Raw genomic sequence first — 26,730 nt, forward strand, 5'->3', positions numbered from 1 at the left:
AGAGGGGTGCAGCTGCGAACTAGGCAGAAGAGGAGCACCTTGCTTGGAGGGTATGCTTGCGGCGGTAGGTGGTTGACATGGTGGCGGGTCGGTCGATTGTCTTGGCTGACTAATGAGGGTTTCCTCCTGTATTCGTCTCTCTCTCTTTAAGAACTAAATATATATATTTTTTATTTTATATATTTTCCTTTCAACCAAGTGGATGGCACAAAACTTAAGATCCGACCTGCCGAGAAATTCTTGGATTTAGAAACCGGCGAGTTAGACAGGGCTTAAGATTTTCAAAATATTTTTTTACTTATAAAAATAATACAATAATAACTTTATGAAAATGACACACTAATAATATTATTGAAATGTTAATTTCTATTATACATTTATATGTGCATGTTTTAGGCTTTAACATATTGAATTTTTTTAGAATGTGTTACTTATATATAAATTAAAACGTCTATAAACTATTAATATCATTATTTGATTTATAAAAAAATTAAGTTTATGTATTGTATGTAAGTATAAATAACACATACACAGTTCTTTGTCATATATGCATAAATATATTTTATATAAGTATTATAAGTAATTTATATAAGACTTCAAAGCCGCCCAAAATGGTTAGGGTTCGGGTTGGATCTCTAGACCCATTGCCCTCCCTAAACATGCTTGATATCATGCCAAAATATTAGATTTGTGAAGAGGGAACATAAGACGGGGATTTATGTGGTTCGGCCATATACCCTATGTCCACGATACATCTCTCTTAATTTGATGTTATGATGTTCATCTTTTATACAAATAAATTACTCATGACAATAATGGAAGATGAAGGAAATCACTCCCAAACCAAATCATATAAATATCACAAGAATTACTTAGATATGTGATTTTACAATTATTTTTAAGAATCAATTCGTGATTCTCAATACTCCCCTTCATGTTGAACATGGAGGTCTTAATTGGAATGTTCAACTTGCACAATAGAAATCAAATGTTTCTTCAGTTGTTGGATCAACAACAAAAGATATGTCCCTGTTATGGACTAAAATATTCAGTTATGAAATAGATATTAATATATTAATTGTTTGCTTGGCATTTTTTCATTTTTCCTGATTTCTGGCTGAGCTTAAGTCTTCTAATAACTGGAACATGTATCCAAGTAAAAGGGCTTCTGGATTCGTTCTCTCTGGTATGGATTCTTTTTAACTTGGTTAGATTTCCTACCAAAACCCAGCTGACCTTTGCAGCTTCAACTTTGTAAATATTTTCTTGAGAAATCATTGCGAAAATTGGCAAGTTTCTTTGAACTGCTTGGTTTACTTTCCAATTTATAAGAAAGATTATCTTCCTCATTGATGATGTAACAATATTAGGCAAGAAACGAACTGGAGATTTATAGAAGAGATTGCATAGTTTCTGAGGAGTTGCCAAGAAGGTCGGAGGAAAATGGTGCCTTGGAGAAGCAGTGCAGGTTTGTCTCGCATTTTGGGTTTTTCTGGAACGTACAAGTGAAGGACATTTTTTCTTGTATGAAGTATTGAATATGATAATAACCTTTTACTTTCCCGAAACGATTTCTGGGGTTCTTCGTTGTCTTGTCAAAAGGCATTTTCATGACATGTAAATTATCCTAACCCTTCTGATAATGCTCAGATGCTTCAAGGAGAAGCCGTCAGAAGTCAACCTCAGCAGAAATGAAGAAAGAGCTTCAGATGACCAGAGCAAAAGATCTCCAGAGGTAAGTCTTATGTTCTTGGTTGTTACCCTTTATACCATGCACTTTAACTTGACTTGCTTATTGATGGATGCTAAAAACAACGTTGTCAGATTTTGAATCTACGACCAGACTCTAAGTGCCAAAATACATGTGAAGAAATCGAAATTTTACAGTTGGAATTGGGTGTTCTCCGAAAAGAAAGGGCATATTTGTTGGCCCAAGTTCAAGAATTGGAACCAGTCCAGCTTTCTTCAACAGATGACTCTCAGGTCAGTCCAGCTTTGAACAAAAAAGAAATTCCAAAGTGCAGCGTTCACTTGCACAGTGATCATAGCACTTCGTTAGTTTTCAGCTTTTGTTCCCTTTACTGGGGAAGTGCAGTACATATATTTGTAGTGATAGATAATGGCGCAGGCAAACCTTGTGACTGGTTTACTTCTCCTGCATCATGTTAATAACCACAGGATGACATGATTCTGTTTTTCACAGATATTGAAGTTGAAACATGAACTAGAGCAGCAGAGTGATAGACTTTCTAGTATGGAAGACAAGATGCGCAATGTAAGTGATCTTACTCCTGAAAACATAGCTTTAGGTTTCACATGCATCCAAAATGGAAATAATCGTGCACTTTTTCTTAATTTTGTTGGGGTCTTACATATCTAACTTGCTCATCTATATACATTCCTCTGTATATTAGAGTACCCATATGAACAAATTATGGTAAAATTGGTATTCAAAATTAGGTTTTACCTTGGACCAACAATTGAAGTGGATACCAATTAGTAAAAGAGTAATCAATTTTGGGCAAATAAGAAACTAATGCCCAAAGTGTAACACCTAAAATGTGCAATTTGAAGCTAAAAAGGTGTGAAGTCACCATTCTACATTGGAAGTTGGAGAACTTGCATGCTATTGTATTTAGCTCAAGAAACACACTCGTGGTTAAGTCCTTCAGAGTGCGTATACCATATTCGGTTTGACCTGGGCCCACATATATAGCACCACTGTTGCATCTCGGAAGATAATTGCCAATGCTGTTAGCACCTTTGTTGGTCAATAGTCTTGACCTTTGTCCCAATTGCCAAACTCGTCTCACCTTTCTAAATACACAACTACTGTATTATTTTACAAACACAAATAAAATGTAAGAGCAGCGGTATGATGGCTTAATATGCCCCAACCAGATTTAAGTATTTGTGGCCCTTTATCATGTGGTTTGATACTGAGATTTTAGCATGTCATTAGCCAAGCATAAGAAAAGGTGTGGTTTTCTGCTGATTTTGAACAGGACCAAGTTAGTAACAGCAAGGACAAGGCTAAGCTCAGAATGAGACTCCGAGGCGCCCAATCAAAACTGGATACTTTTCGCGTTAGGTACCATGAGTCGGTGGATGAGTTAGAGTACATGAACCGAAAATTTGAGGAGGCTTCATCGAAGCTGAAAAAGCAATTAGCTTCATATGGTACTGAAGTCCTTAATCTCAAGAAACAGCTTGCAGCTGTTAAAGGACAATGAAAAATCACCTTAATTGTCCAGTATAAGCTTACTCTTTCATCTTTTGCCTTTCTTATGAAGAATTATACTCTGTATATCTTGTGTACTTGAGATTATTAGTAATGTAATGCAAACAATTATTTGCTAGATTTCTTTTGTATTTCAATCCCTTCAATTGCTAAAAATAATTCGGTTAAAAAAAATCTACTTGACTTGCAATATGTTAGTAGTTTGTCAATTTTTTTGTTCTAATGTGAGCTAAATCGATATATTTTGATTAATTGGGGTTTATTTGATGAACAAATAAAAATTAAAAATAATTTTCTAAACTACAAGGGATTATCTCTTATGTATGATTATATTAAATTTCGAAATGGAGAGATTCAAATGAGTTAAAATATGTATTGTTATAAGCCATTATAACGTAATACTCATTGACCATTGATGCAATATTAATCATTGTAGTGGCATCACAACATTTACAAGAAGTTAGATCAGAGAGAAACAAAAAAATAATTGAGAAAAAGAAAAGGACATAGGTTGTCTCGCAAGAAGCGCCTTTCTTTAGCGTTTTTGGCTAGACGTTGTTGTGCCTCAATTTAAATGAGTTGGACACTCTTAATTTACTTCTTCTATGTAATGCACCCGGTGATGGTGTGGATTTAGGAAAACTTGGCGGTTCATGGATAACTTTTTTCTCGAACTTATTTTGTCATCAAAAATTTATTTTTGTAAGTTGTTGGACTCGAAGTGAGACTTTTGTTAAATCGTCCCTCACCATCGAACATAGCATTTTCTTGCACCAAAGGGTCAATAAAATCAACGAGAAAAACATAATGCACATCATTAGAATATTGCATGGCACCACTAATGCTAAAACTCATAACATCATTATCAAATTTCATAGAGAGAATTCCGGCATCAACTTCAATTTTGGTTTTTTAGGTTTTAAGGAAAGAACTTTCTAGAAAAATGGATGTAGAGTCGGGAGAAATATCCTCCATCATATCATGCACATAAAAATCAACAGGAAAAACCAATTCATTAACTTGCACAAGTACATTTTCAAGAACTCCTTTAGGGTAAAATACAGAACGATCGGCAAGTTGAACAACTCCCGTTTCTTTCAATGGGCCAACATTCAAAGATTCATAGATAGTAAGAGGCATAATATTAATTGAAGCACTCAATCGCACATGGCATTTTCTATTCCAATATTTTCAATTTTGCAAGGGATAGAAAACGTACTTTGATCATTTCATTTAGGAGGTAGTTCTCCTTGCATAATGGCGGATACGTTTTCTCCCATACATATCCTTTCATTACCTCTCAATATGAATTTGTTGGTGCACAATTCTTTGAGAAACTTTGCATAGCAATGTATTTGTTTAATTGCATTGAGCAAGGGAATATTTACCTCAACTTTGAGTAAAGTTTTAAGGATCTCCTTTTTCTCTTCCTCCTCTTTGAACTTGGCGAAACTTTTCGGGAAGGGAGGTTTAGGCATGATCATTTTGGGACTGTCCTCGCTGACTTGGTTGGGTTTATAAGTAATTTTCTGAACTATAAGAGATTATCTCTTATGTATGATTACATTAAATTTCAAAGAATGATAACGTAATTATCCCTCTTTTAATCAATTATAAAACCAACAAACTAAACTAACATAAATAAAGTCTAAAGTGCGAGTATTCTAGAATATTAACATTAGCATCTATACTAATATAAAATAAAAAAGTCCTACAACCTCACAAATAATTTAATAATGTTCTCGTATTAAAATTTTATAAGATAAAAAATGTCCTTCAACCGATAAAATAATTATTTGTAAACGCTATCTTAATATTGACATTCAAGTTAATTTCTTATAATGAATGACATTAAATTAACTTTTTTCTTTGGGACTTATTTCGTTTTCATCTTCTCATGTCAAAATTTTTTTTTTATATACTCACGTGAACAACGTGCTACAATAATTAATTTATTAAATATAAATATGTTAAATTAAATATTTTAAATATGTTGATTAAGTTAACTCCATTTGTAAATATAAATATCAACCAAGGAAACCTCCTCATTTTCTTTTCTTATTTCTTTTAACACTCTTCCCAATACCTCAATACCGGATTATCGTTAATAAAAACTCACTGTATACTTATAAATTGGAGGTTTGTAACACCATAACACAAAATTTTAAAATATTAATTATATTTTTTATTAATATAATCATTTATGTATTGAAAAAGTCTACATTATCCTTTAACAGTTAATATACTATTATATTTGTCCTCCAATTTAACTTATGCACAAGTATTGCATATTACACAATCGGATTCGAATATTCGACCCATTATTTAAATCCAAATTTGGAATGGATCAATAGTTTCCTCTATTCAAGTTGCTTAATGGGCCCAGCAATAGCAATTTAGTCAATATTGGAGAGAGCCAATTTCAACCCAAGATATAGCACCCGCATAAAATGGCTATTTTTTCTTTTCTTTTTAAATTTATTTTTGCTAATTAAACGACTATTTTTTTGAAAAAAAAATTGTAAGCAAACGGCTATCTTTTAATTTTTGGTAATTTAACGGCTATTTTTTTGGTAATCAACGGCTCTATTTTTTTTTTTAATATATAGATGTATAGTTCAAAACAGTTACATATCGGGGCCAATAGAGAATTGGAAGGCGGGTAATCACCAAAACCCCCCACGCTCACAGCAAAGAGAAGAGAGCGAGAGAGGGAATGGAGAGAATGCACGTCTCCGTGAGAGTGAGGCCTCTCTCCACCGAGGATGCCAAGGCCAGTCCATGGCGTATTTCTGGGAATTCTATTTTCATACCCAACCAACCCTCCAAATTTGAATTTGGTAAAGTCTCACGGTTTGTTTTTTTCTTTTTGATAATTTTGTTGCTTTTGATTTCTGGTGTGGTTCTTGGTTTTCTTGATGTTCTTCTTCTTTCTTTTTGGTTATTGGAGGATATGGTTCTTGATTTTCTTGATGTTATTCTTGATGCTCTTTTTTCTTTTCTCAATGGTGACGTGAAGATCATATTGTGGCAGTTACTGGTTGCATTCTGTTGTCTTACTGGTTGGTTCTGTAAGGCACTGTTTTTGCATATGGACAAACAAGTAGTGGAAAAACGCACACAATGCGTGGATCAAAGTCTGAGCTTGGAGTCATCCCCCTTGCTGTCCATGATCTTTTTAACATTATACAACAGGTACTCATTCCCACGGTGGCCTCTCTTGGTTTCTTTATTGCTTATGAATATCTTTTACCAGTAGGATAGCCAAATAGAAGTTTGTTTATGTCAAAAGCCGTTGCACATGGTTATTCTGTTACCTTAACAAATTCACTTGGTACCCACTTAGCTTGTAGGACTTGGGTTGGAAACAATCAGATTCCTTGCCGAGTTGATTGCATGCCACCAAGGTACTACTAGGAAATTTGAACACATTAAGGCTAAAAGATAATTGTAATCATGCTGGTCCAGCTGGTCAAATTGAGTTAAGGTCTCCTGGTAGTCATTCTCTATTTGGTCTTAGATTGAGCAAACATATATGGCTTGTTCTTTGAGACTTGGCTTCCGCATTTGTAGGTGATACAGTCTAATATTACTTTCTATCTCGATGCAATTTTTAGACATATGAACAAAAAATCGCATTTGTAGGTGATACAGTCTAAGTATGGGTCTCGATGAAAACAGTTAGAGAAATGTCTAAAAAACAAAATGCCTACCATTGTAAGTACGAGTTTTGCTGGAGAAGAGGAGTTCTAGAACCAACAAATCTGAGGTAATGCAGTTATGCCACTTTGTTTCTACAGCTGAAATGTGAGCAGTAAAGCAAACTTGATAAGTTCATTTGAAAGAAGGGCCAACTTTCAAGCTAGAGCCTAGTTGTGAAATCAGATAAATGCAATCTCTTATACAGAATAATACATGTAAAACGGTCAATATCACCAAACTATCCATTCTTTCTAGAAACCAAGACTAAGTTTCAAATGAGTTCGAGGTCTACTAGACTCCAAATATTAACCTGTGCATGTGTTATATTGCTTATGATAGCAGTATTTGCATTTCCACCCAATGCAGGTTGCAGAATTCGTGTAAGTTTGCTGTCCCGGAAGGGGACATGACCGATGCAATATTTTGGGTAAAAAACATCAGAGTATAAAATCTCAATATCTGACATCAGTAGCAATTCATACCCATCCTTGGCTCTCAGCACCTTCACTCAGTTTCTTTATGACAGTTCCTAAGATAATTAGGCTTTTATTGATGTGGGACATCTCCTTTAACGTAACGCGGTCTGTACCAGTCTTTGCAGCGCGTTCTGAGCCGGCAAGATCCACCAAATTCTGTAAGGGTTCAATCAAGATCCCAGAAAGACCATATAAGGAAAATAGACAGGAATGGACAAAAGTGTGCAGAGAATTCCTTCTTCTAGTTAAAAGAGAAATATTAGTTAAAGAACAATAGAACAAAAACAGAGAGCGAGACAACACAAAAAAGAAGCAACCAGAATAAGAAAAACAAACAAAAAGGGAAAGGAATAAATCTCTCCAACCACATAACATGTCTAAAAAAGATAAATGCAAACCGACAATGAAAGAAGATTACACTAGTGAGGCTGAAAAATAATCCTCTTCAGCCACAAAGACCAATTTCATATAAATGCCTTTAGGTAACAACGGTATCCACTACTCAAATGAAAGATTTCAGAAAGGAAAAGTAGGGCCAATTTCGTGTAAATGCCTTTAACTTGGAATGGGAGCCGCTTTATTCAGATGAAGGATTTCAAATAGGGAAAAATTGAATAAGTCTACCACTGCACACTGACCTTAATATCTGAGCAAGACTGCAAGTTTGTTTTTATGAATAAATAAACGGAAAGAGGATCAATACCATGACAGAAGCATGAACTGCATTGCATGAGAATTCTGCCTCTGCATCACCAGTTTTTTTCCCTGCTCTCGATGATCTGTCTTAAACAAATTCTTGATTAGTTGAATAAATAACTTGTCAAAATGACAGTAATACAAAAATAGTAATATACCATGCGAAATATTGTGTGCAGCCTACTATTATAAACATTCATATTCGTCTCCCCAATATGAGATGAGCTGTAAATTGATATTCAAAAAAAATATATCAAATGGTTGCCACATATAACAATACAAAATAACAAAATTAGGGGTGAGAGTGTCATTTTTCCTTTTCGACTTGTCTCTCATATTCAAGATTTTAAAGAATGGGGGAAAAGACTTGGCCCATGGCAAAATTAAAAGTAAGCTTAGATTATAAGTGAACCCTTCATGAAGCAAACCAAGTGTAAAGAGTTGTTCCATTACAGAAACTATATGGAAGTTAGACATCAAGCAAAATTTTTTATCATCAAAAACAACAAAAACTCGTTAGCAAATTTAATATATAAAATATCATCTTACACTCTCCAAACTCCATAAGTTCAAGGACTTGATCAGCAGATGGCACAATTTCTTCTCTTAACCCGGATACAAAGATTCCTGCTTCAGTTTTCAAAAGTTCGTTAGATATACCATATACTGTCTTCTTAGTAACAGTAGTCGGATGAGCAAAATAAAAAGTAAAATCATTACCTCCTTTACTTTCATGAATCTGCAGTTTTCTGTGTCAGGGGCTTACAAGTCATTTATCTCCTCATTGTAAATCTCTATATGTCACATGCGTAAAAGAAACTCAGGATCCATTTCCTTAGAGAGAGAAAATAACATTAGACTGCATCACCTACAAATGCGGAAGCCAAGTCTCAAAGAACAAGCCATATATGTTTGCTCAATCTAAGACCAATCAGAGAATGACTACCGGGAGACCTTAACTCAATTTGATCAGAATGATTACAGTTATCTTTTAGCCTTAATATGTTCAAATTTCCTAGTAGTACGCTGGTGGGCATGCAATGAACACGTCAAGGAATCTGATTGATTCCAACCCTAAGTGAATTTATTAAACTGAATAACCATGTGCAACGGCGTTGACATGAATAAACTTCTATTTGGCTATCCTACTGGAAGAAAATATTCATAAGCAACAAAGAAACCAAAAAGAGGCTGCCGTAGGAATGAATACCTGTTGTATAATGTTAAAAAGATCATGGACAGCAAGGGGGATGACTCCAAGCTCAGACTTTGATCCACGCATGGTGAGTGTTTTTCCACTACTTGTTTGTCCATATGCAAAAACAGTGCCTTACAGCACCAACCAGTAAGACAGCAGAATGCAACCATGAACCGCCACAATATGATCAACACGTCACCATTGAGAAAAGGAAAGAGAGCATCAAGAAAATCAAAATTGGAAAAAAGAACATCAACAAAATCAAGAACCATATCCTCCAATAACCATAAAAAAAAAAAAAAGAAGAACATCAAGAAAAACAAGAACCATACCACAAATCAAAAGCAACAAAATTATATTAAAAAAATAACCGTGAGACTTTACCGAATTCAAATTTGGAGGGTTGGTTGGGTATGAAAATAGAATTCCCTGATACGCCATGGACTGGCCTTGGCATCCTTGGTGGAGAGAGGCCTTGCTCTCACGGAGACGTGTATTCTCTCCGTTTCCTCTCTCACCGCCCTCTTCTCTTTGCTTGTGTGTGTGAGCGTGGGGGTTTTGCTGACTTTCCCCCCTTCAAATTCTCTAATGGCCGATTTGTAACTGTTTTGAACTATATATATATATATATATATAAACATAGCCGTTGAATTACCGAAAAAATAGCTATTTAATTACCAAAAATTTAAAGATAGCCATTTGATTACAAATTTTTTTTGAAAAAAATAGCCGTTTAATTAGCAAAAATAAATTAAAAAAGAAAAGAAGAAATAGTCGTTTAATTACCAAAATTTACAAAAAAAGCCGTTTTATGCTGTATCTTGGTCTGAAATTGGGCCTCTCTTCAGTATCGGCTGAATTGCTATTGTTGGGCCAATTAGGCCACTTGAACAGAGGAAGCTACCGACCCATTCCGTTCGGATTTAAATAAAATAACGAATTTAGGGGTAGCAGATGAATGCTCTCGAGCTCGAAAAATTTGAGCTCGAGTGCTCAATTGTTTATACTGGCTCGCGAGTTTTGTCTATTTTTTTTATTTTTTATGTATATTTTTATTTTTAAATTTTTTATATATTTAATTTTATATTTAATATTTGATCAGTTTTATAATTAAAATTGACCATATATTATAATTATTAATCAATATCATACATTTTATTTATATAATAATAAATTATGGTACTTTTATTTATACATTTAACTTTATACAAAAATAAATTTAATCAATAATTTAGTAAATTATAATATATTTTGTAATTAAAATTATTATTTGATATGACATATGTAAACTTTATGTTATATTTTAATATATATTTGTATTACGTTATAGTTTTTTTAAATCGATAAGTAATTCACTTATGATTTTTTTATCTATTTTTGAGTTTTATATTTATATCAGGATACATACTATGTATTATGCAATCTATTTTTTTATTTATAAATTTATGTCAAAATTTAGTGAATCCTATGAATTAATCTAAAAATAATGATAATGATAATAATAGTGATGGTTGAACAATTTTAATTATTATTTTATTATATATATAATAAGATCAAAAAATTTAATCAACAATTACGATATCTTAAAATTTGGGCACCCGATTCACACCAAATTTAAATCTATATAAGACCGTGTCAATTAGATCATATCGGATTATTTTGATTTAAAATCACATGGCCTGATTATATGATACACGGACTTGAATGATTATTCTTATGTTTCGAGTACGGTATCTTGACATTTGTATATCCAATAAGTTTAAAACTTTACCAAGTGTATTTTTCTGTAAGTTTGATCATATCTAACGATTTGATTTGAATTTTGATGATATGATTAATCCATATTGTTTAACAATGTAAGATGATAGAGATTGTTTGGAGATTCTACACTCGCTACTCACTGTACATGGGGGGAGTGATAGGATCACTTGGCAATTGGATCGGGGATGTTCACTAATGCTACAGCTTACAAGTTCTTTTATCCGTCGGGAGCCCCAAGGTAGGTTGGTCTTCACTATTTTTTGAACCTTTCAAGATCCATCGAAACTTGTTCATACTTTGGTTGGCAATATTGGATAGACTATCAATGCTTGACAAACCTTGGCTTAGCCACCTAGATGGGGCGTGTGTCCTTTGCATAGGCGGACAACTTGAAATGCTCTCTTACCTGTTTTTCAGTTGTCGATTCTCACGCCAATGCCTTAACTAAATTCAACACCATGTATGGTACCCATGGCCTCAACGTGATTGGGACGATAATGTTATGTGGGCAACGTTGAAGTGGTGGGGCAAACATGTGATCAATGCGGCATATGCTTCTTTGGTATACCACATCTAGTAGGAGTACAATAAGAGACGAGTTCAGCAAGAAAAGCAATCTTACATTATTGTAGGTAATGTAGTTATTGAGGAGACTAGGCAAAGAAGTCTTAGTGTAGAACTACTTTTTTTGATTAACATGATAACACTATATAGATTATGGACGATACCTTGGCCTTAATCGGGCTTACATCTCGTGATTGTGTTGTATGATTTTACCACCTTAACTTATATATGAAATTTATATTTACAAAAAAAAATAAAAAATAGAAAGGTCCTCCATCCTCATAAACAATAATTAATGATATTGTCGTACCTAATCTTTGTAAAGCAAAAAATGTTTAATAAGATAACTAATTTGTTTAATTTTTAAAATTTTATATCAATTGATTTTTTTAATTAAATATATTAATTATATATTTTCTCTTTATTTACAATATATTTTAAAGTATAATAAAAAATTTATTATATAGATATAGTAATGGTGTGCGAAGACTAACAAAAAGAAAAGGACGAAGGTATGGGTTTGTAGTCAAATATCAGAATTAACTGAACTATATGGGCCTAACCCAAAAGCCCATTATTGATCATTCCCCCTTATTATTTTCTTCACTAAGATACCTCTTCCTGAAAGCCGAGAACCGGATTCGCCGCCGGTGTCGCCGACTACAGACGTCGGCATCTCCTCCTAGGGCCCGGTGAATGGTTGTTTGAGGTTGATATTCTTTCAACTTGAAAAGAATAGCCTTTTCTGGGTTTCGCTGGGTACTCTGTTTGTATAATCTCAACAGCCTCTGAACTCTTTGCCTCCCCACCAGTAGGCAACCCCTCCTGTGGTGGAATACAAGCGAATAGATAGCCAGAAAGCTTGAAAGAGGTCGGGCACCATGGCGTATGAAGGTGGCAACTTGAAGTCGACCTCCATAAATGGAGTAAAAATGTACACCGTCGCCGGCCACAACCGCTCGCTTGCGACGTGGCTTCCTCCGAAGAAGCTTAGGGCACTGCGCAAAAACCCAGGTACTGGGAATTAGAACTGTGAGCACTTTTAAACGGACAGTTCAATTTTTTATCCCATTTTTTTCGCCTGTTCGACTAAAGAATTTAGCTAAGCGTGACTAGTGAATTCGAATATTCGAAACAAATTTCAGTTTTTATTACAGTACAGTTGGACACGCATTTTGTCGGACTTCTGTGTTCATTATTTGGCTGAGCTTTTGTTCTAGTGATTAAGAGTTCAAATTTTTGTATGCATATGGGAGAATATAGAAGTGTTAAAATGTTGACAGTTTTCAGGTGGTTTTATCATAAGTTGGATATTAAGCATTTAATCTACTTTAATTGATTTGAAATTTAAAAAGATGTCTGTAATTTTTGAATATGGAAAGGATGATCTTATGAATAATGAGTTTTTGTCTATCAATTTTCAGATTATTTGCAGAGGGTGGATTTGATCCAGGATTTAAGGTTTGAAACTGCGACTTCGAGAATTAAGGTGACACCTGATGGGGAGTATCTTATAGCCTCAGGTGAGCTATAATTTTGATGTCAACCTACTTGCATTCCAGAGTTGTGTTTTTGTGTCCAGATGTGTTATGTTCAGATATTTCTTTATCTTCAGGCATTTACCCTCCACAAGTCAAAGTCTATGAGCTGAGGGAACTGTCCCTGAAGTTTGAAAGACATTTGATTTCAGAAATTATTGATTTTGAGGTAATACTTTCTACAAATGGTAGATGATGAAATTCAGCGTAAATATACATGTAATCAATTTGCTTCCCCAGTTATTTTATCTTCTATAATGTTCTTGTATATGTAGTTTAGTGTCTATATGCACTTGAGTTAGATAATTTTAACTCTTGGTAGCATGTAGTATTTATAGTCCTTATATATACAAATTAGTAACTTATTAATGTTGCTATATCAACAGGTATTGGATGATGACTATGCAAAAATCGCATTTCTTTGCGCTGATCGTTCTGTATGTCTTCATGCAAAATATGGAAGTCACTACAGTTTGAGGATCCCAAGGTCTCTCTCACTCCCTCACACATTAAGCATCGTATCTTAGCTCTTGGAATCAAAGTCTTTTTTACATATCTATTCAGAATATACCCACATTAATTGTTCTTCACAATTTGTTAACCATTTTCTACTACTCTCTCTCTCTGTACGAATTTTCTATTGCACAACTCAGGTAATCAAATGCTGAAAAGTGCTGCTGGAAAATTTATATATGGATACAGTTCCCTGTGATTATTCAGTTTGATCTACTATGGGTTATTATGAATTGAAATTTACGGATTGGTTGATGTTACATAAATGATTTGGTGCTTTCATTGAATTCTTACATTCAATTTCTATTTTGATGGTTTTGTTAAGAAAATATGCTATTAGATTGAGGAGCTTTTAGATAACGGCATCTTCAACACGTGCAATCATTCCGTCATGCTTTCATTGTTGTCCTGAAACTACCTCCACGCATATAAGTTTCTAAAAGACATCTAGATTCTTTTTGGAGACAAAAAAAAAAAAAAAAAAAGCTCATATGGTCCCTTTTTCTCTTGCAATTTTATGAAAAGAATCATTAGCACCAAATTGGTTACTTACTCGAGTTCTGACCCGAGAGAAATTACACATAATAATAGTTTATAGCTTTTGTCCTAGTCACGAGCTATGCAAGCTCGAGTGCCCAATCAAGAAATTACTTGAAGCTTGAAATAAAGTTTCTGTGAAGAATGTAGTAGGTGATATTCTGGTATTTGTTTCACTGTGATCCTACCTTTTTAAACAGGATGGGAAGAGATATTGCGTATGACAGCTGGTCCTGTGACATTATTTGTGCTGCTTCTTCTCCAGATCTATACAGGATTAATTTGGAACAGGTTTGTCTAGCCAATCTATGCTCCCTTCTTCTTCGAAAATGTCAAGCATGACTATTGTCCTCCCCTCCGTCACACACGTATGAACTCATGGGTTTGTATGCACATGTACAAGCACAGGACCTGTATGTGTATTTTTTTCATATTTTTAACAATGAAAAATAATATCTCATAAGATCTCCTGGTTCAACTTTTCCAAAGCTAATAATGTTTTTGTCAGGGACGTTTCCTATCCTCTCTCAGCACTCAATCTCCAGCTTTGAATGTAGTGTCTCAAAGGTTTGTGAGACTTAGTTTTCCTTCTGATCGACTTTATCTTTTTTACTGTTCTCAAGCTGGCCCACATCTCTAGTAATGTGATCTCTGTTTCCAATTCAGCAAAGTCCATGGATTAGTTGCTGGTGGTGGTGAGGATGGAGCTGTCGAATGCTTTGATATGAGGACAAGGTCTTCTGTTGGTCGAATAGATGTTGTTGCATCTACGGGTGATGTTGATGGGGTAACAAGCTTATTTCATTTTTGGTACTATGAATCCATGGCTGCATACCACATATTGTGTCCTCACTTTATTCACTATTCTCTTAGATTCCAGTGCAAATGCCTTATATTGATGGTGAAAGTAGTCTGCAAGGGCTCTTAAGTGCAAAATGTGATACCTATACCTACATGTTTCCAACCTGGTTTTATCAATCTGCCAAATACAATAGCCCTTGCTCGAATAAGAAGCTTTAGAGTATGGCATAATGAGGAGTTTCTTAATTGATGAAAATAATATGATAATTGTAGGAGGTTACTGCGATTGAGTTCGACGGAGATGGAGGTTATCTTATGGCCGTTGGAAGCAGTGGTGGGAAGGTAAGCTTTAGTCTGTTATTGTCATATTACCATTCTTTGCAATCCATTGTCTTGTTTCATTTTCTTGTGCTTTACCACATCTTATGGTTTATGTTGTACCTCATTTATGAGAAAAGCAACATGGCCCATATCAAATGATTTTTGCAAAACCAAGTATCAACACCTACTGCCATGGGTCCACTGAAAAGAATTGTTAATTGCTTTATAATCTATGCTTGGAAATCAGTGAATCTGGGAGTTGAATTTGATTTTAACAATATGCTCTTGTAGTCACCAGATGGTCAAGATGAAAGCATGCACTTTACACAGATTTCATCTATCAGGCTATTGAGTACTAACGAAAAAACTTGAATGCTATTTTCGTGTAGACTAATAGAAATGTGAAGTTATGCAGTACATTAATTTTCATAGAAGAACCACTCTTTGTGCTTCTATTTCTTAATAGATATAACATACATCTGATGGTTCTTACTTTATTATGTGCTTTGTGTTGAGGAATGTTTATGCTTTAATGATTGCGAGGCACATTTACCAATATGTTACACCTTGGCACTTGGGGTATAGTAGTTGGAACAACCATAAGATGCAGAATGTTACTTTGTCATTCCTTTTTGGCCAGAAGGATTTAGGTCTTTCTGGGTTAAACTGTTGTTCGAGAGCATGGGCATTACGTTTAGTATTGTGTGGGAGGACACAATAGACATATACTGGTGCATGTTGGTTTTTTACCATCTGATGGTTCAAAAATTGAGTAGAGTAAGTAGTAGGAAGAGCATATGAAAAAAATGATAGAAATCTCTAAGTGTGGATTGGATGACCAGATATACGAGAAAATGAGTTGCTGACATAGTAAATCGTATCTGAACTGTATTTTTCCCTTTTTGATGCATGCAATTCTGTCTAACCGAGCTAATATTCTACGGATATTTTTCTTATGCTCTGTAAATTATGCAGGTTCTGATTTATGATTTGCGCTCATCTAATCCTTTGCGTGTAAAGGATCACATGTGAGTTGCCTTTACTATATGTCTACTTAGTTTAATTATGCAAAGAAGGATCAACTTCCCACCTTGTGAATTCGTGATCTTTACTTTGGCAATTGGTCGCTCTTGTGCAGGTATGGCAGCCCAATACTGAACATTAAGTGGCATAAGACACTAAACTCTGAGCAATCAAAATTAATCACTGCCGATAAACACATAGTCAGGATTTGGGACCCTGAGACGGTGAGAAGTTCTTTCATCTTATTAGATTGTTTATTTTGATGTTTCTGCTTCACCTTCTACTTTTTCCTTTTTGTCTTGTGTACTTGAACGTCCCAGCAGCCAGCTTTACATAGGGATAGCATGAATATGCATGTATGCGGATCATGAACAAATAGTTCGCCTGACTCAGTTGAAATACTTTGTCAATCAATATATACCTTCTTCTAAATATAACTGGTTGTGAACATAACTTTGTATGGTATTGATGTCTGATAGAATACTCTCAAATGTGGGACTTCCCTGGAGTTTTGAGCACCTTATGTCTAGGTCTTCTGAATGTTGGACATCAAATTCTGTTAATTTCAGGGAGAAGGTATGACTAGCATTGAACCAACTGCTGGCAAAATCAATGACATGTGTGTCTTCAAAGAAAGTGGGTTGATTTTGCTGGCTCTGGACAGCAGCCAAATACCGTCATACTTCATACCGGCCCTTGGACCTGCTCCGAAGTGGTGTTCTTACTTAGAGAACTTAACGGTATGATTGTTGTTATATGCTTTGCAACCATCATAAACAGATGACTGCCATTTGATGTTAATTATTATGATAATTTGTGGCTGTGCAGGAAGAGCTGGAGGAGGGTGGACAAACAACTATTTATGATGATTACAAATTCTTGACGAAAGAGGACCTTGCGAAACTGAATTTGACTAATTTGATTGGAACCAATCTTCTTAGGGCCTATATGCATGGTTTCTTTATCGATTACCGGCTGTATAAAAAGGTCACAATCTGCAGAACAGAATGTTTTTACCTGGCATTGAACTTCTCTTTTATGGGGGAAAAAACACTGCTCTAATCTGCCACATTTTGTAATTGTTGACAAGATATTCATTAGATTTGTATTTTTTTCTTTGTCACTAGGCCCAAAGTTTGGCAGATCCTTTTGCTTATGAGTCTTATATAGAGAGGCGAAAGCAGGAAAAGTTGGAAGCCGAACGTGCCTCTAGAATAACGGTCAGTTCTGTGCCATATGTATTATGTCTTTATTAATGTAGCCACGCTGCTTTGATCAAAGTGTTGCAGGGAACTTGAGGGGGGAATTGTTGGTTGCTTGGTTTGCTGTTACTGCTAATCTTTTCTGAAAATTACTTTGGTAGGATTGATTACCTTGAGAAGAAGAACATGGTATTTGATGCAATTCTAAATGCTAGATGATTTAGTTATTGATCAAAATCGATAAACTTACTATAAGCACTCTCTCCATTGTATGCTGCATTTTAACTTGAATAAAGTTTATGAAGTAGTAAAGATTTTGTGTAGTACATATATGTTTATATTTATGTAATTTCAACTGCCTTATGACTCATACTTAAATATTGGAGCCCATATCATTCTTCGTATCAAGTGTTGAGAATTCAATTTCATTTATCTTTCATCTTGCAGATTAAGAGGAAGCTGCCGAGAGTTAATCGGGCTCTGGCAGCCCGACTTCTTGAGGAGGAGGAAGAGCTGAATGAGAATAAGGGAACTGATGATGCTGATGTTCAGAAAACATCCGATGCTAAGAAAACATCAAAGAAAAAGAAAGGCCTCACCAGTGAAGTTCTCAAAGATGAGAGGTTTACAGCTATGTTTGAAAATAAGGTAATTCATAGAGGTTCTGTTTATGCAAAAAACACTCATTTCTTGATTGCTGCTGTTAGTTATGATCAACCATGTAGTACCGTGTTCTCAGGGATTTGGGAAATAGTTAGAACTTTAATAACCCCTGGACAGTAAGTAATATAGAGACATGTGAAAATGCACAAGAAATGATAATCATTATACATATCTTTAGCGCAAAGAATCAATTTTGAGAGGAATGAGACACAGATATATCGGCTGGTCACAGGCTTGAGTATTAACCACCTTTATCCTCTGAAATTTAGGCTACATCATTGGGATATCTCTCAAATCAGTGTGACAACCTTTTGAATAGTACACGGATGTATTGGGTGGATTTTCTTTGATGATTAATGTAAAAAGATTCATTAATGATGATGGCATTACTTTTGGCCTCGTACTGACAACATCTGTATTGGAATTTGTTTACGTTCAAACAGCATCCAAATTATGTATCGTTTCTTGACACCGCTTGCAGGACTTTGAGGTTGATGAATTCTCAAACGAATACCTTGCTTTGCACCCAATGCCATCAACGACAAAGAAGCCATCTTTGCTGGAGGAGCATTTTGAAGCTGTTGAAGAAGAGGATGAACAGGCTATTGGTGGTTCTGATGCATCGTCAGCGAGTGAATTGTCAGAGGATGAGCATGAAAACACAAAGGGCAAATCTAAGAAGAAAGTACAAGCTCCTAGGTGAGACACATGTTTTCATTTGGACAGCAGGAACAAAATTTTGTTCTTTGTGCATGCAGAAGTCGTCACATAAAAACAAATTCAGAATGTACACTTACCTAATCAAGTCTTCAATATCATGTCATATCTGCAGATTTTACGAAGTGAAGGATAAAAGGCATGCAGAAGCTTTCTGGAACCGTGAATCCCTTGCAGAGGAAGATTCTCTTCCTTTGGGAGAAAGGGCAGCTCTGAGGAAACCATGGGAAGTTTCAAGGGAGGACGTCAAACACGGACAAGGAGGGTCAAGAGAAATCTCCTTCAAACCCAGAAGCTCGTCGAAATACAATGAGTATGATGAGGATGAGGAGGCACGCCCAGGAAAGAGAAGGGGCATTCAATCGTTGAAACTATCTGGTTCCCGGGGTCGTGGGGGTCGTGGGAGAGGTGGCTTTCGAGGGAGGAACAGAGGGAGAGGACGTCGCTGAACCTAAATATGGAGAAAATCTTTGATTACCCCTCTAAGAAAATCTGTGTCATTTTTGCTTACATTTGAACTGAACGAGAGATGGGGATACAAAAAGGGAATACTAACATAAAATTATAGAGAATGAAGGAAAAAGTTTACTCTTTGCCGGTGTAAAGTCAGAAGATCAGAAAAATCAATTTCGGCGGATGTATTCTTGTACTTGAGTTACAGTAAGTACACTAGAAAGTTGTTTGATGTTGAAAACTGTAGCTTCACATTCTTTTAATCAGTGGGAGTGTTGGTGGAAGATACACTGCATTGATAGCTTTTCCACTGCCAACCATGGCCTAGTTTTCTCCTTTTCTTCTACCAAAAAACAAATTACCATCTATGCTATTATACAAGAAATTTTTCTTTTGTTGTACTAATTATTCATTATTCATATTTATTTTTAATTCATTTCTTTTTAGAAAAAAAAAAGATAGTCAAAATAATAATTTAATATTTTTTAACAATCTCATAAGTATGATGTTTTTCCCTTTCAATCCACTACTTCATTTTATTTTTTTTTATGTTTTTTCAAACTTATAATTACAATTTATCTTTTTGGCTGTTGCTTTGGCCCTCATTTCAGAGACTTATTTCTTTGTCCTTGCCTCACCTCGTACTCCGTTTGTGTGTTTTTCATGGGCTTATTTATTATTCATGCACCAACGACTAGTCAGTGGCAAAATGCAAAACTCACTGATTGCTTTTGTAAGATAAACATTGACAATTTCAGCGTTACATGGGCTTCTTTCCACCACTCTACTAAGTTTAACTCTTTGAATTCTTACTAAAAACTGTTATCAAAACTCAGATCGAAGGCATAAAAATGGGATGAAGGGATTATAAGACTAGCGAAAGAGAAGTAGTACCATTAATTCATCTCGGACAACTCTTTGTTAACTCTCAAATTTTCCAGGACAACAATTATAAATTTGTTTGAGGTGGGATTGGAATCTTGTTGACTTAGAGCTCCATGCTCACTCTTCTAGAAGAAAAATAAAAAATAATAGGACAAAATAGTACACGACATTATCAAATACAACAATCTCATCTTGTGGCAAAACAATCGAACTCTCAACAGAATATTCCTGCATATGTGAAATAAAAATGACAAAGTCTACCCCAGACATATATATGTCTAATCACCAAGAAGAAAGTGTGTTTCCACGTGCATGGCTCAAGCTGATGAGCAACAGACCAAATCAGAAGTCGTGTTGTCATGCATAAGACGCACGATTACTAAAATAAACTATGATTAGCCTTAAGCCTTCGTGTGCCTTTTCACAGGATGATCAACTTGAACTAATTAGTTCTGATGACATATTGTAATATGGTAACAACATTGATGCTGTTTTAGCCTATTGTAATAGAAAATCAGAAAAATCAACAAATATAAAATTGATGCTGACTTAGCCTATTGTAATATGATAACAACATTGATCCTAGTATATATATATAATTACCAGCCCTCATTATCAACTACCAACACAACAAGTCATTCTTATCCAATCCAAATAGAAATCGAAATCAAATCATCAGTTCCTAATGAGTACAAACTGATCACTGGAAAAATGTTGGATATATCTCCTCAGTTCTGTTCTATGGGGTGGCTCTTGGAGGAAGAAGATCCCATGTTCAACCATGATCAAGAAAACGGCCTAAACTACTTGTCTAGAGAGAGACCAGAAACCTCAGCAGGCTCCATTGATCTCCACTCTCCTTGCAAGAATGGGGAGTTTAATAATGAAGGGTTTCATGAGGGGGATGATCATGAGAGCAATAATAAGATGGCCAAGAAGCTCAACCATAATGCCAGCGAACGTGATCGTCGTAAGAGGATGAACTCCTTGTATTCTTCTCTTAGGTCGCTGCTTCCACCTGAGGATCAGACAGTAAGTCTCCTTAATTTCTTGTCTTCTTTTCGGAGAAACTCATTAAGATGATTTACGGAACCATCATGGCCTTAACACTAGCACAACCATATATAACGTGTGCAAATATTACATATCATGTATTTCATTTAATGAAAACTTGTGTAATAGTACACAAGGCGTGCATTTAGAATTTGGGAACAGAAAATCCAAACCCGACACTTTTACTGCAATGTTTTACTACATCATGTGTAATCAACAATGATCTGATATATGTATATATGATGTGGTTGACAGAGAAAACTAAGCATTCCAGCGACAGTTTCAAGAGTGGTGAAATACATTCCAGAGCTACAGAGAGAAGTGGAGAGACTAACTGAAAAGAAGGAAAAGCTGATGATGTCAAAGAAGATTTGCAGGCAAGAAAAGTACACATCAATGAAGAAGCAGCAGAGGCATAGAAAAGCAACTCAAAGTTCAGCAATTACTCAAATAAGCGACAGGGAAATCATTGTTCAGAGCTCAGCTGAAAAGGGCAATTACTCTTCATTTTGTGAGGCTGTGATGAGATTGGAGGTGCAGGAAGGCTTTCTTCTGCTCAATGCATCTTCCTTTCAATCACTTGATGCCACCACCCTTTTCTACACTTTGCATCTTCAGGTACATTACTTTCCAATTTCTTTTTTATTAATGTTTATTGTATGATATGAAAACATACTATGTTTGTTTTCATTTCCAAACTATTTTCGAAACAAGTCAAAACATACCCAATGTTGACCATCATTCAAAAATACCTTATTTAGGTGTTTTTAACTGTTTTTAGCATATATACATACATATATATATATATATACATACACATATATATAAAAAAGACATGATTTGACAATGAATAGTAATTTTTTTCTCCCAAAACACAACATTAAACATATAATACTTATTTTAAATTATCACTAAAAACAAATCCAAACATACATATTATCTCTAACACACACTTATTTATCTTTATTTTTCTCTCTCTATCTCCACAAAACACAAGAAAACATTCAGAAAACGAATCCAAACATTATATACATATTTTGGAATTTCTTCTAAATTTTTTTCTGTTTTTTTGAACAGGCACAAGAAAATCAAGTGATAGATACTGAAATGTTGAAGGAGAAAGTGTGGCCATTTCATGAGAAAGGAGAAGAAATTACACTAACTTGAAATTTTAGCTCCTAATTTATTATTCAAAAGGAGTTCTAAAATACATGTACTGCCACACCAAAATTCTAATCCAATCAAATTTGGTCATACCAAAATCGATTATATAACAATTACAATACATTTATTTCAAGAAAAAAATAATTACATGATAAGCATATCACACTTATCATGTGATTGGTTTGATTCGGCCAAACTTGATTTGTATAAGAATTTTTTCTGTTAGACGGCATACATACAGTAGCTAAAATAAATCAACTATTGTGTATCCAACTTGTAATCTCATCTCATTAATTGTGCTGACTTAGTTGAGACTTTTAATTATACCTAATGTTTTTATCCTTTTAATCTTAAACTTTTGCATATCACATTATATATATATGGGCCATCAAATGAGGCTTATGATCCTCTATTTCAAATCAAAATACTTTCTAAATATACTCTAGACACCCCACACGCACATTATCAAGTGTTCGTACACTTTTCATCGACTTTTTTCATCATATCTCGATTTCAATTGCATTTATTTACTTTTTGATTTTATTCAATTTCAAATTCAATACTAACATGGGCTTGGAGTGCTAACGCCTTTTTGCGTTCGCTTCAGCCCAAGTTTGGAGTACAGTCCATATTAATTGGATCTATGCGTTTTTTTAACCCATCATCGTGCATGATCGATGAATTTGTGCAACAATTATACTAAAGGGCCGCATTCAAAATTAATATTGAAATTGGCTAAAATTCTTATAATTAAAAGAATAATATTTGACGTTATAATAATTTGCATGGGATGCTCCAAATATGAATGTGAAATAATAAAAGTAAATAAATAAAGAGGGAGACAAAGGCCTCCACATCAAATAAAAACCACTACCCACTAACCCGACAAACAAGAACACTCCATGATCCATTATTCTTTAATCCGGGTCGACCCATCTTAGGAATCTTCTCTTGGGCCCATGCCTCGTGTGCTTCCTTACGGACATTGAACGTGAGAATGTATATGCATTTCTTGATTTTTTTTTATTTTTTTATTTTTGATTCTATGTTTAGCCTTATAAAGCATGAAATAAATTGAAACCCTCGAATCAATTCAAGTTAATACATAGATTATGACCTTCAACTAATAATTTATACTAATTAAAAAAACCCTTTTTTATTCATAAACACCGATTACTTACGTCACGATATCAATTTTTTTATTACCAAAAATATTCTTTATGCATTTTTAACAACCACTACTCGAATTCTTATTCTCATTCATATATTTATACTATCTATATAATATGAAAAGAAAATATATTTTTCACTAACAAACAACAGTTTATGACACCGCAACACCAAAATTTCATATGACCAAAAATATTCTTTATGTATTTTTCAATCACTCCTACTCAAATTTTTCTTCCCATCAATATATCTATAAAAATATAAAAAAAGAAAAAAAAAATTCACTCACAAAGAACGGTCTGTAACGCTGCGATACCAATTTTTGTAACGTAGATAATATTCTTAATTTTATTTATTTATTGAAATATAATATGTTTGTTTATATATGTATAATATATGTAAAAAAAATATAAATATTTATTTATTATATGCACGTAAGGATCATGTAATATAACGGCTAGTGTTTTAAAATGTCTAAGTTGTTCGAGCTCCACTTACATTCAATTCAATTAAAATTTATCTGACTTTTGGATTACTAATAATTAAATTGAATTAAGATATCATTTTTAACTGGGAAAATGCTACATCTAAAATAGAATGTTGATGACAACATGAGGCCTATTAGCTCAGTTGGTTAGAGCGTCGTGCTAATAACGCGAAGGTCGCAGGTTCGAGACCTGCATGGGCCACATTAATTTTAAATTTCCCTTTTGTTATTGTGTCTTTATTCTTTGTTAATTTTTGGTATTTTCTGCAGTATAGAAAAAACAATAGTTAGGAGGGTAAAACAAGAAATGTAGTGTTAATTATTGGTCTCCCAACTGCCTTATAATATATATTAATGTCTCACCATTTGTAGCTACCTACTACCCTTTTTCATCTCTTTCCATTTCAGATGAACTCTAAGACAAAACATACACCAATTTTGTCTATGTTAAGACATTTCATTTTCATGGGGTTCCCAATATCCCTACAAAATCAATCAACATTTCATTGTCTATTTTGCATGTTGCCCCTGTAATTATTTCAATATTGTCTTTTCTAAGTGTATCAAAAGGCTCCAAATTTCAGCAATTATCTTGTGCTTTAAGGTTAAACATTTGACGTTTTAACAATAAACATTAAATGAGGGTGTATATGGATTCGATAGGGCAGAATCACATAGAGTTTACACAAAAAAATTCACACTATAGGTAGAGCTCATCCAAAAGGGTCCATATTATATGAGGGTGTATATGAATTCAATAGAGAGGACATGGACTCGAACCCTCTATTTTTGTGTGAGTGATCATCAAGTTTAACGTTGATCTAGTGGGACCCACACTGTCCAAAGACATGAGTATGAATTGGATCAAAAAGAATATGAGGGTCCCTCCTCCAGTATCCGTGTGTCAATACTTGAGATATACTTAACCCAGTGATAAAATATAAAGCTCTCGTTCCACATTAGGTCAGGAACGAATCTTGAACCTAATGGTTAGCACGGTGACCATCGATCCTCCTTAATAGTTGATATTTTTCAAAAAAAATTAGTATGCTGTATGCATTAGACAAAAATAAAAACATTAAATAATAGCAATTAAAATCAAAAAAATAATTAAAAAGTTATATTATATATAGCATGCCAATACTGAAATACATGGAATACAAGTGATCAAAATGAAGTTGCAAGTGGAAGAGACAATGTTTGGAGTAGCACTACAACTTTATGACAAAAAGCATGTCCAAATAATTATCTATGGGTATTGATGGGTAGTGGTGTGGTTGTCTTGCAAGTTCATTGCACTTGATCTTCACCAATGCATCATAATTACCCCAAAACAAGAAAATAAAATAAATTTGCAATGATAATAAATATTTATTATTGTAAATGATAAAAAAGTAGTCCATAATACAAAAGCAGTAGTAATATTACATATAATTTAAATTCAACTTTCATTTTTTTACAATATATGTTTTGGTGCACTGAATAAGTCTAATTGGAGCCATATGTAATTCTTTAATGTTTGTCCCTATATTTGAATCTTGAATTTTTGTGTATATTTTTTCCAATGTTATAAAATTTTTTTTTTTTTTTTTTTTCCCCCCCCCCCCCAAAACTAAGTTATTTTCTTTTTTTTTTAATTAAGGAGGATTAAAATTGGTTCTCTGTACCCTCCAACCTCAGCATTATAGATGTACGCAATTTTTTAGAATTAAAATAAAATAAAATTCTTGTAAATTATTTTTAGATACTCTGAAACTTCTGAAGAACATAGAAACTTCTTAGTAAAAAGGTAAATTCTTTATTAATAGATTAAGGATAATTTAAAATTTGACATAATTATAAAGACAAATTGTATTTTGCTCCCTGTATTTTTCAAAAATGACTAAAGACTCTTCTGTATTTTAAAACTAAGCAAAAAAACCCTATAATTTTTAAAATCCAACGCAAAACCCCCCTTCTGTTAGAAACTAACGGAAGGTGGACTGCTCGCTTTTGGTGAAAGTGGGCATGATTTTTTTTGCGAGTTTTGACCTTTTTTTCTGTTAATTGATAAAAATACCCATATATTGTGTTTAAAATTATTATGATCAAATATACTTGTTTTAACCTTATTTTTTATATTTTTCATCCCTCCTAAATAATAAATAATATTATTCTTAAATATATTTATTTAAATATCAAAATACAAATAAATATATTATTTTTTAAAAATTAATAAATTTAAATTAAAAAATTAGATTAATATCACAACACAAAAAATGATAAACTAAGTTCATTTTTTAAAAATTTAAATATTTATCAATGTAAATGTTAATGAAAATTAACAATAATATTTTTTAACTAGTTTAAGTCAATATTTAATTTAAATATAATTTAATAAATTATTTACTATAAATAGTTTAAATTTTACTAGTTTATGTATTTGCAATGAAAATTTTAATACCTTGTTATACTATTTTTAAATTTTAAAATTTTAAATTAATTTTTCTTATCATTTTTAAATTTTTTATTTTTTTTCTTAAATTAATTTTTAAATTTATTAAAAATATTTAAAAAAATTGGTGA

At 33.8% G+C, this 26,730-nt stretch overlaps 3 protein-coding genes, 2 long non-coding RNA genes and 1 other non-coding gene across 12 annotated transcripts in view; 5 read left to right on the forward strand and 1 right to left on the reverse strand.

Moving 5' to 3' along the window:
• LOC105159896 (kinesin-like protein KIN-7O) overlaps positions 1-3,368 on the forward strand; it is a 24,748-nt gene extending 21,380 nt beyond the window's left edge. For both annotated transcript variants that reach the window (XM_011077109.2, XM_011077110.2), the window contains exons 28-32: positions 1,371-1,468; positions 1,651-1,735; positions 1,825-1,983; positions 2,204-2,275; positions 3,006-3,368. In XM_011077109.2, coding sequence (XP_011075411.1) covers positions 1,371-1,468; positions 1,651-1,735; positions 1,825-1,983; positions 2,204-2,275; positions 3,006-3,233 — 642 coding nt within the window. In that variant the 3' untranslated portion in view covers positions 3,234-3,368. The remainder of the gene's footprint in view (positions 1-1,370; positions 1,469-1,650; positions 1,736-1,824; positions 1,984-2,203; positions 2,276-3,005) is intronic.
• On the forward strand, positions 5,842-6,532 carry LOC110011854. Its single transcript, XR_002286908.1, has 2 exons — positions 5,842-6,081; positions 6,276-6,532. It is a non-coding gene; the product is annotated as an uncharacterized LOC110011854 (long non-coding RNA).
• On the reverse strand, positions 6,672-9,902 carry LOC105159897. Of its 6 annotated transcripts, none has more exons than XR_002286905.1 (7): positions 9,326-9,619; positions 8,836-8,983; positions 8,665-8,742; positions 8,274-8,340; positions 8,123-8,198; positions 7,426-7,575; positions 6,672-7,041 (listed from the first exon to the last, which is right to left on the reverse strand). It is a non-coding gene; the product is annotated as an uncharacterized LOC105159897 (long non-coding RNA). The 6 variants fall into 6 exon arrangements; XR_847641.2 differs by lacking the exon at positions 6,672-7,041 and adding an exon at positions 9,698-9,902 and having other exon boundaries at positions 7,118-7,575; positions 8,836-8,949; positions 9,326-9,444; XR_847640.2 differs by lacking the exon at positions 6,672-7,041 and adding an exon at positions 9,698-9,902 and having other exon boundaries at positions 7,118-7,575; positions 9,326-9,444.
• On the forward strand, positions 12,222-19,746 carry LOC105159898 (nucleolar protein 10). Its single transcript, XM_011077111.2, has 16 exons — positions 12,222-12,652; positions 13,063-13,161; positions 13,254-13,345; positions 13,563-13,663; positions 14,427-14,517; positions 14,735-14,793; positions 14,893-15,013; positions 15,301-15,369; positions 16,324-16,376; positions 16,487-16,595; positions 16,941-17,111; positions 17,200-17,358; positions 17,499-17,591; positions 18,021-18,221; positions 18,718-18,935; positions 19,069-19,746. The coding sequence occupies exons 1-16, from the start codon at positions 12,520-12,522 to the stop codon at positions 19,400-19,402; spliced, it is 2,103 nt and encodes a 700-aa protein (XP_011075413.1). The 5' UTR covers positions 12,222-12,519; the 3' UTR covers positions 19,403-19,746.
• Positions 20,925-22,809, forward strand: LOC105160053 (transcription factor ORG2). The gene is made up of 3 exons (XM_011077318.2): positions 20,925-21,323; positions 21,600-21,962; positions 22,422-22,809. The coding sequence occupies exons 1-3, from the start codon at positions 21,003-21,005 to the stop codon at positions 22,509-22,511; spliced, it is 774 nt and encodes a 257-aa protein (XP_011075620.1). The 5' UTR covers positions 20,925-21,002; the 3' UTR covers positions 22,512-22,809.
• TRNAI-AAU lies at positions 24,294-24,367 on the forward strand. The gene has a single exon. It is a non-coding gene; the product is annotated as a tRNA-Ile (tRNA).

This window comes from Sesamum indicum, linkage group LG4 (genome assembly GCF_000512975.1).
Source record: "Sesamum indicum cultivar Zhongzhi No. 13 linkage group LG4, S_indicum_v1.0, whole genome shotgun sequence".
Taxonomy (NCBI): Eukaryota; Viridiplantae; Streptophyta; class Magnoliopsida; order Lamiales; family Pedaliaceae; genus Sesamum; species Sesamum indicum.

Excerpts from the sequence above, each read along its gene's own strand:
- LOC105159898 (XM_011077111.2), top strand. The coding sequence starts at position 12,520 with ATGGCGTATGAAGGTGGCAACTTGAAGTCGACCTCCATAAATGGAGTA. Across the intron at positions 13,346-13,562 it reads CAGAAATTATTGATTTTGAG|GTATTGGATGATGACTATGC; the intron begins GTAATACTTTCT and ends CTATATCAACAG. Across the intron at positions 16,377-16,486 it reads TTGCGTGTAAAGGATCACAT|GTATGGCAGCCCAATACTGA; the intron begins GTGAGTTGCCTT and ends GCTCTTGTGCAG.
- LOC105160053 (XM_011077318.2), top strand. The coding sequence starts at position 21,003 with ATGTTGGATATATCTCCTCAGTTCTGTTCTATGGGGTGGCTCTTGGAG. Across the intron at positions 21,324-21,599 it reads TTCCACCTGAGGATCAGACA|AGAAAACTAAGCATTCCAGC; the intron begins GTAAGTCTCCTT and ends TGTGGTTGACAG. Across the intron at positions 21,963-22,421 it reads TCTACACTTTGCATCTTCAG|GCACAAGAAAATCAAGTGAT; the intron begins GTACATTACTTT and ends TTTTTTGAACAG.